Source organism: Thunnus albacares, chromosome 23, assembly GCF_914725855.1.
Source record: "Thunnus albacares chromosome 23, fThuAlb1.1, whole genome shotgun sequence".
Lineage (NCBI taxonomy): Eukaryota > Metazoa > Chordata > Actinopteri > Scombriformes > Scombridae > Thunnus > Thunnus albacares.
Window position 1 is genome coordinate 10999397 of NC_058128.1, and position 14740 is coordinate 11014136.

General features: G+C 40.6%; 1 protein-coding gene across 4 annotated transcripts in view; it reads right to left on the reverse strand.

Moving 5' to 3' along the window:
- The window catches only part of iqsec3a (IQ motif and Sec7 domain ArfGEF 3a), a 116328-nt gene that overhangs the window by 15725 nt on the left and 85863 nt on the right, over positions 1-14740 (reverse strand). For all 4 annotated transcript variants that reach the window (XM_044343630.1, XM_044343633.1, XM_044343632.1 and 1 more), the window contains 3 exons: positions 8626-8748; positions 5042-5208; positions 1969-2108 (listed from right to left, as the gene is read on the reverse strand). In XM_044343630.1, the coding sequence (XP_044199565.1) occupies positions 1969-2108; positions 5042-5208; positions 8626-8748 (430 nt within the window). The remainder of the gene's footprint in view (positions 1-1968; positions 2109-5041; positions 5209-8625; positions 8749-14740) is intronic.

A 14740-nucleotide genomic window follows, 5' to 3' on the forward strand; every position in this document is an offset into this window, starting at 1 on the left:
TGTTTTATTAGAATCTGCATGGACCTGTGTGTGTGATTTTGAAGTGACTGACTCCTATATAGATGCAACATGCTTTACAGTTTTGAATATCTCGCTCTGTTGAGAGAAATTGCAGCTTTTTTATCTATATTTTATGAATAAGGCTTGCAAGGCCTTGGTGCAATGATAAGATTCAAGTAGAATTCCCTGAACTGTTGAAGCATTTTAAAAAGCCTTTCAGTGTGATGAGTGGGCGCACACAGTGTATTCCCACATGAATCAGTGTAATCAGTCAATTATAAAGCTAAATACTTCTGCCTATATGTTCGTCTCAGAGTTGCAAAGTCTAAAACACATAAAACTTTGCACAGAAATATTCACACAAAGAATTTAAACAACAGACAAAAGTTGTGGCCAATTTTAAGCTGTTTGAACTGAAGAGATTCCACAGCTGAGTTCATCAACTTACATTATGTCACTCCTGAGCACTGACCAAGCCTTTTAACCTCAAACAGTTAAAAAAGGAGTAATGATAGCAGTGGTTAATGACGTAGCTAGCTGGAGTAATGACCTGAGGTAATGATCGTGCCGCTGATGAGACATTTAATGGCTAATAAATGTGCTCTGCTAACGCTACTAAGGCTAGGTGATAGTGATAAGGCCTTGAATAATGACTGAGTGACTTGGCATGGAGTTTGCAAAAGTGTGTGTGTGTGTGTGTGCAGGGTCAGCCCGGGGGAGGGCCATGCATCTCTCTCGCTCTTGTTTTTGTATAATGGGCTGCTCAAGCGGCCCACATAGCGTCTGGCCCGCCGAGATTTCTCCCGGTGCTCCCGATGGCCAGTCTGACTCTGTGTGTGTGTGTGTAATCATATGTGTGTTTTTGTGTGATAAATCCTGTCCATCTATTCCTCTGGCCAACTTACCAAACTGTAAAATACAGCAAATAGTACAGAGACATTCTTTTCTCAATATTTCATATTCACAAACAACTGGGGAAGTGTCTACAGTGTCTGAGAAGGGAAACAGTTACTGTACCTCCATCAACTCAACACCATCTTCTATTTCTGAATATCCTTTTGCACAAAACGAGGACTGTGGATTTTGTCCCCATTCCTTAAATTGGAAGTGCATTAGGATGGGCTCTTCTAATGGTCAGTATGAACAGGGAGAAGAATTACAGCAAGCAAAACTTGTTTTAAGACAGACTTGAAAAATTGTAAACCTATTCTTTAAAGCTGCTCTAATCCGTACTGTGTTTAACGTGAAACTGGTTAGTCACAGCGACAAACCCACAGAATTATTACCGGAGTCTGCATTTCCCCTCAGCTATACAGAGCATTTTAGCACCTTTTTAGCTAATTGTTTTGGTTTTACAGCCAACAACTTTAATGTTTGGGTTCACTCTCAATTACATCATCAGCATTGTTTCCTGACAAAGCAGGCAGCTGTTTTCAGCTAAAAAGCAATAAAACCCATTATGTTCTCATCCTAGGGTGTCAAATACTGACGCATTGTCATGCCCCTCTGACGTCTTATGCAGACGCACAAGGCACCCTTTGCCGAGGGGACTGACAAAGCGACGCCCTGGGAATAAGAACAACCTGAAAAACCTACTATATGCTACCTGCCCGACACCAAATGAGAAATAGCCAAAGTTATATCATCTAGCCGATGAACATAACGAAGCATTTAGTGGCTAAAGAGCCAGATAGAGACCAGGAGAATTAACACAGCTCCAAATGAATGCTAATGTTGCTCCGTATCTGCTGGACATGTGAAAAGACAACTGTTTGCTAACAAGTTTGCCATTACGACAAAAAAATCATAATGCAGGTTCAAGATTTATTTATGTTTTAGCTTAAAGTTACAAGGGTCATGGTGTGGTACGGCATATAGTTGAGATTGTTGTGGTTTAAGGGCTAAAGACTGCGTTTTGTCAGTGAAGGTCCCTCACAAGTATTTAACTATGACGACGTGTGTCCTCACCGTTTTCATGCCTACGATGGACTGCTCAACCTTTGAGACATAAGTGACGTGGTCTTCGTTGGAGCGCAACTCCCTCTGTTGTATTCTTTCATAGATTCCCACCACCATGTCTCTCGGGATGTCCGCTCCATCATCCACACCTAAGACGAAAAGAGACTGATTAGATGCAAGAATCCAAGCAGACACACACACACACACACACAATACGGAGTGATTGCTTTTAGTTTTTACCCGGGTGTTTTTCTTAATGAATATGGCATGACTACTGTTCAAACAGTGGAGCCATAGTGGCTTAATTATAGCAGAGAGTGTGTCACTGCTGCAGGAAAAGACACACACAAACATGCATATGCAAAGAAATGCATCATATATGTCCATATACATAACGCGCTGCACACACATTTGTTCTGCTTCCTTATTTGATATGCAAAGAGTGGAAGAAATTAAATATTTAGAGCCAGTCTTCCTTTCAGTCTCCTCGTCTGTCCTTCTCTGACTTAATGTCTTTCACTGTTTCCATTAAGTAACGACAGAAGGCGTTACGAAAGGAGGTTAATTGGCAAGTGAAAGGTTAACACCCCACCTCGCTCTTAGAAGATTTTCTGTCTGGAACACATTGCAGTTTAAGGCCGTGGCATTTCGACGCAGGTAGAGCTGCATGTCATTAGGCTGAAAGGTTGCCCTCAAGATGCACCCCATTATATCAGCACAGCTGTACTGCGCTGTGTGCTACATTGAGTTTCCAATGGGGCAGGATGTGTTTGGAGAAAATGAAGCCACCACAAGTGATGACAGTGAGGCACCCTGGGACACCGCCGAGACATCACTGCACATTATGAAGTCAGGGGGAGAGGAGACGATGACCGGGGGGAAATGTGTGTAAAGTGTCAGATGAATAAGTTGCTTTTTTTGCTGAATGCCTTTTTTTTTCTCTCTTCTTCTGCCAGTCCTGCCACTTTTCTTACTCTCCTTGTAACTACATTGCTTTCTCTTTTTTTTTTTTTACCCATGTCTCCCCTGTAGCTTTGCCCATGCATCAGCTCTTTCTGTCTCCACTTGTTTTCATTATCTCCAAGCATAAAGATGACTTGTAACAAGGCCTATTGATGAACACCAGCCCACCACAAGGACTTGAAAAGTGACCCTGAGACCATCCTCTTTAAAAACAATCCAACAAATAAAGGATCCAGTATTTAAGTCAGTACAATTTTCATTTTTTAGTGAGCTGGAAGCCTGAATTAATGTATGATGAAAACTGATTTATATTTCATTGGCCCATTGTGGCATAGCTTTAACAGTCTCTTTTAATTGAGATAATTTATGTTCTACTGTTCTTCATAACTACTGGTTTCTGGTGCATTCCACCTCAGCCAATTAGCTGAGTGAACTATTCTTCTGTCAGTGGATGAGAGAGATGTGAGTGAGGAGAAAAAAGGAAAGGGAATATAAATAAGGAAAGACAGTTGAATAAACAGGCAGCATAATATTCTGAGACAAAACAAGATAAGAGAATGCCAGAGAAAACATAGTAAACTGAGCACAAGACAAATAGAGAGGCCAAGAGAGAGTGGCGTATTTTAATTTGCATAAGATGCTGAAATTGATTTTCCAACGTAATTTAATTGTGGGGAACAGTCTGGACGAATCTATTAAAGTTGTTCTGCATCGACCTCAGTGTTCCCTGATTGATTGTGCAGGCGGAGAGCAAAACTACGACGTTCCTTTCTCCCTCAGCGCTTAACGAATGAGCATCTGTCTGCGTATGAGAGACAAGAATTACAGGTGCTTTCTGCTGTTGTCATGCTGAGTTGTGAATGTATAAAACATGCCAGGCGGGGATAGATTTGTAACCTTATTCTTATCACCTAAATGTATGCAGGGAAGGTTTGATTGAATACAGATCCAACACTGTATTCACAACACTGAATCGTCTGGGGAGTCTCCTATCTTGATCAAAACCCAAACAGGAGATATTTTGGAGGGAGAGGAATTTAGGCAGGATTTAAAGGACCAGTGTGTAAGATTTAGTGGCATCTAGTGGAAAGGACTTGGCAGAAATGGAATATAATATTCATTAGTATGTTTTAATTAGTTTATAATCCCATGAAAATAAGATTAGTTGTGTTTTTTGTTACCTTAGAATGAGCCCTTTAAACCTACATAAGGAGTGGGTCCCCTTCCACGGAGGCCGCCATGTTGCACTGCCATGTTTCTACAGTAGCCCAGAATGGACAAACCAAACACTGGCTCTGGTCTAGAGAGGGCCTTTTGCGTCTTTCACGTCTTTCAAGTTTGGTGGCCACTGTAGGTTCTCCTACACGCTTGGAAGGGGAGGATGAGGAGGAGGTTTATTCATTTGGTTGCAGTCCGCAACCTCACCGCTGAATGCCACTAAATCTTACATACTGCTGCTTTAAGAATATTTCTGGCCCCTTTTCTCAGATGTCCCCACCTATAAAAAAAACCCCCAAATAATTTCTCTAACTTCTGGACCAGCAAGTCTAGACAGTCAGTTGAAAATGATATAGTAAAAATATGGTAAGCTTTTGTGTCTTTCAATTTTCTTCCTGTCTGGGGTAATTTCTTTTTTGGGAGCAGATACATAACGTACATCCAACCGGCATAAATAAATCAGCACATCTGTGGTAAGAATGATAGATTCCATATCCCTTTGCCATATTTTGAAAGTTGTTTTGCTTTCTGTTCTCCCCTATCCTCTGACTGATAAGGAAATTTTCTTTCACCTTCCATCAGGGTTCAGAAATCAATGTTCAGCTACAGCACAGCACCCTTGGAGCTGGTAGGGATTTAGTTTTATGCTTAAAGACACTTTAGTGGGATGGATCCCTCCTAAGTCTCCCGACTGTGTGCATAATCTTTGGTATTCTTAACTCCACAACTCACCAACTGAGCAATCCAGTCAGCTCATACTCCCAAGAAACACCCTGACCTTTCTCAGGCGACACACATGCACATATGCACCCAAGAACCTACTTACTTGAGCTGATTATGTCAACTAATTGCCCTAATGTGCCCGTACCTGCACAAGCAAACATGATGCCGTGTCTCTCACCTCGTAAATTGCGTATGAAGTCCTCCAATAACATCTTGCGGTCGGGCTTGATGTTGGGACTGTACATGTCTGTGTTGAGCAGAATGATGGCGAAGGCCAGGATGAAGATGGTGTCTGGGTTGTGAAACTGCTGCACCACGTCGGGGTTACACATGCAGTAGCGCTGGCTGTGAATTATAAAGGAGGGAGGGAAAGAAAGGGGGGAAAATGAAGGGTGAAAATCAGAGAGGAAAAAGTGGTAGGAGGAAGAGAAATCACAAAAAATTTATGTGAAAAGGGAGCGGTGTATGAGGAAAAAGAATAAAGGCAAAGGAAAAGAGACGGATGAATGAGAGTAGTAATAGATGTGGGTCATGACAGAGGACACGATGACAGAGGGAGGGATGTTATAAGATCAAGAGAGAGATGAATTAGAAAAATGTAAGGGACAAAGAGGGAAAGATAGGAGGGATAACAGATGGAAGAAAAGACACAGAAAATGTGTTATCATCAGACAGTAAAGGCATCCTTCAACCCACAGCATGCTTATAAAAGTCATGACACAAGCTGAGCATGAGTGTCGCACTGAAATAAGAATTATGGCTTTAATTTTGCTTGTGGCTCCATCTGAAGCCGTTAGCTGTCCTTCAGCAACAACAAACCTCACAGCAGGTGCTCTGCTGCTGAAACAGTAAACACAGTCCCACTGGATCGGATGTTAACATGGATCAGGCATTACACAGAAAACAAGGGGCATGTGGGTATTTTATGTGCCACTGCATGATTTACCATGATTTCTTTACAAAATAGCTTATAAAATTCCATCCTCTTTTTGTTTATTTAGAGACATATCCCTCATGATAAAAAAGTCCACTGAGTCCTTAGCTATAGTTAAACATTCTCCAACATTTATGTGCTTGGTTGCTGGATTTATGCAGGTTGTTATTCCGCCGGAGAGAAGAAATATGAAGTTTGAAATATGAAATCCCTTACCTAAGCAGTTTTTTGTGTGCTAAATTACACGCCAGAGGCAAGGCTCAGTTTGATGTAGTTCCCAAAAACACACCCCTAAATAAATATACTAAGAGGTGGAGTGGAAATACCGCTGCATAGTGTGGTTATGGAAACCATGAAACTAACAGATTTTTTTGACACTTACTATGGGTGTTTGCATACATGTGTGTGTTTAAAAAAGAAGTGCCCAGAGGAGAGAGATGAATTGTTTCTCTGTCTTTATGAAGTGCGTGAACTGTGAATACTTCCTGGTAAAGGGATGAATAATACACAACAGTTACTGTGTATGAGTAATAAGAGACTGCAAGTAAAGGAGTGTGTGTGTGTGTGGGCCCTATATGAGTGTACACTGTAATTGTTACTTTAATCAGTCATCATTTCCACATTGAGGCTGTTGCACCGTTTTGCAGACCCACTGAGCTGCATGATTGGAACCTAATGCCTCTGCAGGACTGAGTAAAGACACACACATATAATATAGTAGGTTCATACCTTTTCACACACACACACACACACTTTTTATCTGATTAAGTGTTGCAAAATTATTAAAGGGAAAAAAACTTAGATTTTTTATGTGCGTGTGCTATCTTAAGCATGCCGTGCTTTAACGTGTGTTTGTGGCATCTTTCATACAGCACTTGTTTTAGCATGATGATCACAGGGCTGCATACAGATGCTTATTCACATATCTGTGTTTGAAAACCGTGACTCGACAGCAACCAGTAATTATACTCTTGTCTGTGAATCCTAATGTAGCACCATGCAGCGAAAAACAGCAATTTATTCTGCTTTCTATCTGAGCGTGCTCTTACTCTGCACAGAAAGTAATGGAAAATGACTAACTCTCCCTCCCCCACTTTAAAAAAAAAAAAAAAAAAAGTAGAGGAAGAGAGGTTAAAATGGTGATGATGCTGCTCATTGAATGCATTTGGCAGTCTTCACATTTGGCATTTGCTGCTGTCATTCAAACCAATTTCTCTTTTGTTGCTAACGATGCTCTAATCCATCAGTCATTATGTGCTTTTTGAGGATGAATTTTGAGACAACATGTAATTTAGGAACTATAACACACAGGATCTTTATCTGTAATAACTGTAATACATGGAGCAGAAAAAACAATAATGGTATGTGACAGCACAATGAGTAAATAAGGACCTCTGGATGCCCCACTATAATGCAGACTTATAAACTGAATATATCTGCAGCTATGGAGGACTGGCTCATATTTGCTCATTCATTAGTACACTGACGCAGCAGATACTGAGGCTGCTGGCTGCTTTTCACTTTTCCCATCGCTCTTTTTTCACTGCTGCTTCAAATCCCCTTCACTAACTTATGAGATTTCTCTCTTTCTCTCCTTGTGTGTGTGTGTGTGTGTGTGTGTTTGGAGGCATATCAAAGCCCAGGAGCAGGGGATAGCAGTGGCGGTTATGCAACACTGGTTATTTATAAACCTTCCTCCCTCTTTCCTTTTCTACCCTTCCTTCCTTCCTTCCTTTCCCAGTTCATGTCTCCTTCCCCTTGCTCCTGATAACACGTAGAGCGAGCCTGATGTCCAAACATTACCAGTGCCAACTTCTCCGACCACTGACTATGACAATGCTGCCGTTTTCTCCTTATTGGGCACCTTGACAACTGTGACAGGTGGTTGTTACTCCAGAGGGGCTACGGCAAACAGTTAGCATTAACACACAGTGCCACAGCTGCTCTGCAAATTGCCTCCCGTCACAAATTGTGGCCAGAAATTACATGCTGCCTGGCTATTCAGATGGGGGCTGCATTGTCAACATTTTATTGTAGCTGAGCAGAAAGGGAAGAAGAAAGCACAAGTGTGTGTGTGTGCACATTTAGTGAAGCAGAGTGACTCACCTGCTGAGATAATATATGTGATGAAAAGATTCATTTGTATTTATGTTCATATACAGTATGTTCTCCAGGGCTCAACAGAAATAGTGGAGTGTGTGTGCGTGTGTCTCTATTTACGTGCATGACTGTCGATGTTGTCTGATTACATTTTGTCAGACTGGCATGTTTTCACGTTCCTTCTTTTGTCTGTCTGTCTGGCACAACAGTGCTCTTGAACACAGCAGAAGCTATGCTCACATCTCATGAATCAGCTCAGGAATAAAAATTCACATTCATACACCCTCAAAACCTATAGACATATTTTATGATCAAAAAACTTGTGAATTGCATTTTACTGAGAGGCAGGTTTGGCCCAGAGATAAGTCTTGACTGACAGTATTTCATTTCACTCTTTTCACCCACTGAAATATCAGCACACTCAGAGTTACGTGAAGGTAGAAATTAAATGACATCAGCTGGACAAATAAAACTTATTTTGCATAACCGAGGAGATGATAAATATTCATATTCAACTATCTCTGTGCAACAATGTTTCTGAATATTAATAAATGTGTCACACTGTACATGGTCAAACCTCCCTAGTTATTGCATGTCTATTTGCTAGAAACTGAATATGACAGGCAAACATAGCCAAATTACTGAGTTTTTTGGAAATCTGCAAAAAATAAAAACGATACCAGTGAGAATACTGCGAGCTAAATCCAGACTGCTGCTTTCATAATTACCTGAAGGCCTCGATAAGGCGTTCCACCTTCTGGGCTTCTCCCTGGACGCGAATGTGGGCCTGAAATTTCCTCAGTGCTTCGTCCAGCTCCATGCCCGAGAAGTCCATCTCATCCACCACACAACTGTTGAGCACAGGGAGGAAGGGGAGTAAACAGGAAGACACAGGGAAAAAAGAAAATCCATTAAAATTTATCGCAACATCAACATGACGGTGGTGGCTGCCCCTTCGGCGGTGGGATCGGTGAACCTGTGGATGGAGATTTGAGATAAAAGCTGTGGAAGTCTCACTCATCTGCTTCCCGGTCACAGCAGCACTCTGCTTACTGCAGGTATTAGCCGCGCACGGACACCAGGGATAAGACTGGGCCTGGCTATCTTCTCTGTGCCACAGCTGCCAAGACTCACACACACACACACACACACATTCAAACCCTCCGAGCAGAAAATCCTCCTATTACCTGACAAGTCCAGCTTAATGACTTTAATTAAAAAAGCAAAATATCCTGTCCAATGAGTTCAGAGGGGGAGAAATACAACGTGGGCAATTTGGAGATGAAATGAGGTTTTGAAGTGAAAGATGACTTTGGAAAACGAGTCAGGGGGTTTTAAAGTTTTCCTCACTTTGATGTGAAATGTTCTTTTGAGGTACAAAGTAGAATGATAATCGAACTATGAAATTAAATTCATGTTTTTACACTTGGATTGGCTTTCATGTGGTTTACTGCAAACATATCCACACTAGTTCAAGATAAACACAATCTTTGCCTCTGTGATGAAAGAATGCAACTTTCAGACTATTGATGGTCATGGACAGCATATTCAAAAGAAAGATCAAAATCCTTATTACTTACAGTACGTAGCTGTGTCAAGACATCACCTTCTGCTTCTAATCTTTTTTGTTTGTTGTACCATACAGTAGAAAACTCTGGGGTGCATGCACACACGCACACACATACTACATTAAGATGGATTATTGTGAACAAAGCAAGTTAATGAGGTGAGTACTTCACTGTGACACATGCTGCTCCAGCAGAAAAGAGGCACATAGCTGAGTCTACAGTACTGCTTGACACAGTGCGTCCCACAACATGAGATCACAGCAAAACCTATTCACAGTAAGAATACCATAAAGCACTGTGTACTTTTCCATTTACTGTTTAATATTGATATAATTTTTATTAAAAGTGCTACTACTAGCAACCACTACTTTATGATGTCTACTTCTACAACTACTACTATGCTTCCTATTACTACTAGAGCTCCTACGAACACTTGTTCTGTGTGTATTACTGTTACTGCTACTCCAGTCACTATTGTAACTACTACTCGTACTACTGCTACTACTGTCAATTATTACTACTATTGTCATGCCATCAACTAATACTAATACTGCTTCCATGACTACTACTGCTACTACCTGAATTACTATCATTTCAGTCACTACTACTACTGTTAGCACTGTGAGGCAGGTTTGGCCCAGAAAAACCTGGTTCTGATCCCTCTGACCATAGCAACTATACACTGATTCCTAAGCTTCCCTTTCTATCAAAACCCTAGGGAATATTTTCTCAAATCAATTGTTGGAAGTCTTGATCAGTAATAATATTTTTGAAAATTTTAATCAGGTTTTTGACATCAACACAGCACAGAGACTGCCCTTGTAAGAGTTATCAATGATACCTTGATGAAGGCTGATGCAGGTGAATGCTCGGTGCTGGTTCTGCTTGATCTTAGCGCCATTTTTGACATGGTGGGTCATAGCATTATTATTGAAAGGTTGAGAACATGGTTTTGTATATCCAGGACTGCTCTCCACTGGTTCTCTTCCTACTTTTCTAACGGAAAATTTGTTTTGTCTGTTGATGGCTTTACCTCCTTGCATTACCTCCAAGCGCTGCCTATGTATGGGGTGCCCCAGGGCTCTGTTCCAGGACCAATATGATTTTCTCTTTATTTACTCCTTTTACACCACATTATCGAACAGCATAATTCTTTGCATTGCTATGCAGATGATACTCAGCTGTATTTGTCCTGCAAACCACCTGAATTAGCCAAATAGTTATCCTCCCTGCATAATTGCCTAACTGCGGTTAGGGATTCAATGAAATTTATTTAGATAGAAATTTTTCTTCAGTTTAACTCCTTGAAAATGGAAATCCTTTTTATAGGCCCTGAGCACACTTATGGCCAAGTTCTGCCTGCTCTTGGCACTCTTGCTCAGCATGTTGTACCTACTGCCAAGAACCATGGAGTTATTTTAGATCAGAACCTCACTCTTGAGTCCCATGTTGTTATTTACACTTGAGAAATATCTCTAGAATTATATTTTATTACTTTTAATGATCTTCAAAAAGTTATTCATGCTTTTATCACTACTTGTCTAGATTATTGTAATGCCGTGTTTATATGCCTCGGCCAAAACATGATTGCACAGCTTCAGGGTGTCCAAAACACAACCGCCAGACTGCTAACCAAATGATGAAAGCAAGATCATATCTCCTCTATTTTAGCTTCCCTTCACTGGCTGCCTGCCTGTTTTTAGAATTGATTTTAAAATTTTAGTCTTGACTTTTAAAGCCCTGCATGTTATGGCACTGAGCTACCTGGCTGAGCTTCTAAATCATTACTCACTAGCCCGTGGCTTGAGATCCTCTGATAAAGCCTCGCCTGTAGCTTTGAGATCCTTTGATAAGACCCTGTTCCTCGCCCTTGGTTGAGGGCCAAGGGCGACAGGGCTTTTGCTGTCAGGGCTCCGACCCTTTGGAAAAGCTTACCTGAGGAACTTGGAGTAGAAAATTCACTGCCTGCTTTTGAATCGTCTCTCAAGATTTACTTTTACCGTATGGCTTTTTCTTTATTTTATTTTACTTATCTTATCTGTTACTTTTATGTGTTACTCTTACCCATTATTTTATATTTACTTTAAACTATTATATTTGTTTTATCTGTTGACTGTGATTTTGTATTTGATTGTTTTCCTGCTTTCTTTTATTTGTCCTTGTTTGTGAAGCACTTTGTAACAGTAGTTTTGAAAGGTGCTATATAAAATTATTATTATTATTATTATTATTATTATTATTATTATTATTATTATTATTATTATTATCATTATTATTATTATTACTACTACTACTTGTGCAGTAGTAATGTGTCTACTATTACTACTATAGCTATACTGATACTGTTTCTACTTCTACACATACTATTATTTGTTCTATGTCTATTATTAATACTGCTTTCACTACTTCAAATATCACTACTACTAGTCCTCTGTGTGTTATTAATTCTCTGGTCATAACTACAACTATCACTACTATTTGTCCTATGTGTACTATTACTACTGCCCCAGGTGCTATTACAACTACTACAACAACAACAACATTTAGAAAACCATAAACTAATACATACTAATTAATTTTCACTACATTGTTGTTATTATTATTATTATTACAGTATGTAATCCATCCACTATCTCCACCTGCGTATCCTGTGCAGGATTGAGGGAGTCTACATGTATCCTCACTTACACTGGGTGAGAAGTTGCCAGTCTATCACAGGACAGACAACCATTCACGCTTGCTTTAATACCTTCAGGGAAATTTACAGTTGCCAGTTTACTTTACCTGCATGTCTTTGTAGGGAGGAAACTGGAACACCCATAGGAAGACAGACACAGTCACACACAGGCGACTGGTGAATTTGAACCCATAGTCTTTTGTTGTGAGATGACAGTGCTAACAACTGCATTAATACAACTAATGCCATTAGTAATCATAACATCACTAGACTTATGAGCTTAGAGAGTCAAAGTGTGCATCATTTTCTACAAATGATTGGATTTAAAGACTTTTTCTGCACCTTGCTTATAAAGGTAAAGCTTATAGGCTAGTCCACGCCGAGCCTGACTTGATCCCCCACCTGATCAACTCTCTGAGAGCCTCTCTGATCGCCCTCTTCATGACTCACTTCCTCGCTCCACCACCTCTCTCTCCCTCCTTCGCTGGCTGTCACTCCTTATTTATGTAACGTCAGACGAGATGCTCTCTAGCCTAAGTATATCAGTCCTCTCCTTCCCCTCCCTTCTGTTTCCCACACACACACTCGAACATAATAACACATACAGTGTGCACGGATGAACAAACAGACACACACACACACACACACACACACACACACATATACACATACTGTTATACTGCGTACACTTTGCTGATCAGTATACAGTACCTGGCAGGGAAAGACACACCTGTCAGCATAGCAGGGCTTAAATTGTATGTTTACAAAGCTGTGATGGCAGGTACACACACACATGCACACACACACACAAAAAGAAGCAGCAGGCCAGATGGAACCATATTTTGAGAAGCCAATGGACCTATTCACACCTGGCATTAACATGCGTCTTGGGTGATCCAATCACAAGTGAACAGCTCTAAGTATGTCAGGTCACTCCTGGCATTAGAATACGTCTCCACATGTGTCTGGAGTGACCACTTGTGATCTGATCTAACTTCTCTGCTCTATATGTAAATAAACACATACATCATTTCCATTTGCAATGCAGTAGAGACTCTCATACTGAGCTGAAATGAAACGAATGCACATAAATAAGTTAAATAATATAAATAAACAGTCTCTACTGCGTTTTGCTGTCATTTATGGTTGCGCTAGGTTTCTCTCCTCTCTAATCTGTGTTTTGCTAAGGGCGGGGCTGAGTCCCTCTGCCTCCACGCACCCAAGGAACGGAGCAGAGGAGTGACAGACAGCGACAACTACATTTGTTACATTATTGTAAGTGCAATAATAGCTTTGCAAGTAAAAAGCCAAAAAGAGTAATTTATTAATATAATCCATGCAACAGATTCAAATCACAATGTTATGATGGTAGAGGGCTCAGTGGTCGATGTTTGTTAGACTTTGGCAATGCACAACCCTATTTCATATGCTACGCAAAAAAAGTACATACATCCACTTATGCAGAGCAGGTCAATTGAGTTGGCGGCCTTTCAATGCGGCCCAGAAAACATTGCGTACACACTGTTAAAAGAATATGGCCATATGCAGCACTGACCACCTCTGAATGTGGTCTGAGTGATTGGATCTCAATGCATCTTGGGTGCTTTCACATCTGTACTTAGAGCAATCCACTTGTGATCAGATCACCCAAGATGCATTTTGACGCCAGGTGTGAACAGGGCCACTAAACAGATGATAGGCTAAAAACAGATCTCATTTTTCCTGCTAAACAAGTAGACTACATTATCAGTAAATAAGTCCTTGGGGTGCCACATTTCTTGGAACCCAAATAGTCACAATTTAGCTGAAATGACTAGACACATTTTAAGTATTGCTGTTTATGCTTGGAGAAATGTGAAGAGAATGAGGCCCCATTAGCTTTATAAGGAGAAAAGGAAGATTCAGGAATGCAGGAGGCTGACAGCTACTGTGCAGACCAGTTACAAATATAGACACACGTGCATAGATAGCCTCCATATACACACACACACACATTCTCAGGCTCAGGAAATCATCATGAGTGATTTTTACATTAGACTGCAATCCCTCACCCTTTTTCCTATGACTACACTCTATAGAAAAGTGCTCTCACACACACTTTGCACTCTCCTATCATGTTGCGCTTCAACATCGCTTCCACTCTGAGGGCTAGCGTATGACTGCTCTTTAGGAAAAAGGGGGGAAAATATACATCTATATATCCCAATGTCACTAGCGCTTAGTATATCTGCATTGAGAATTGGAGTTTGAAGCCTTAAAAGCATAATCCTGTTAATAGAATGTATTTGGAGCCATGGTGGTGTCCATTTAAGAGAACTGATATTAGATGAGGGTGACCTGAGTGCTGTATCTTGTATGTCTAACCTTGCAAAGACGAAAAGTGTGTTCTTGGTTTGGTAACTTTTACAGAAAGGAGCATTAAAGAAAGATTTGCAGTACCTCCTTGGATTGATATGCAAATTTAGAGGTAATTGGTAAATGGGAGAATGTAATAGAATAAAAAAGACAATTAATGAGATAAAGTCAGGAAGGTGTTGAAAGATAAATAACTGTGGAAAAGAGAGAAGGGGGAGGGGGCGTCTGCAGTTTCAAATCAAA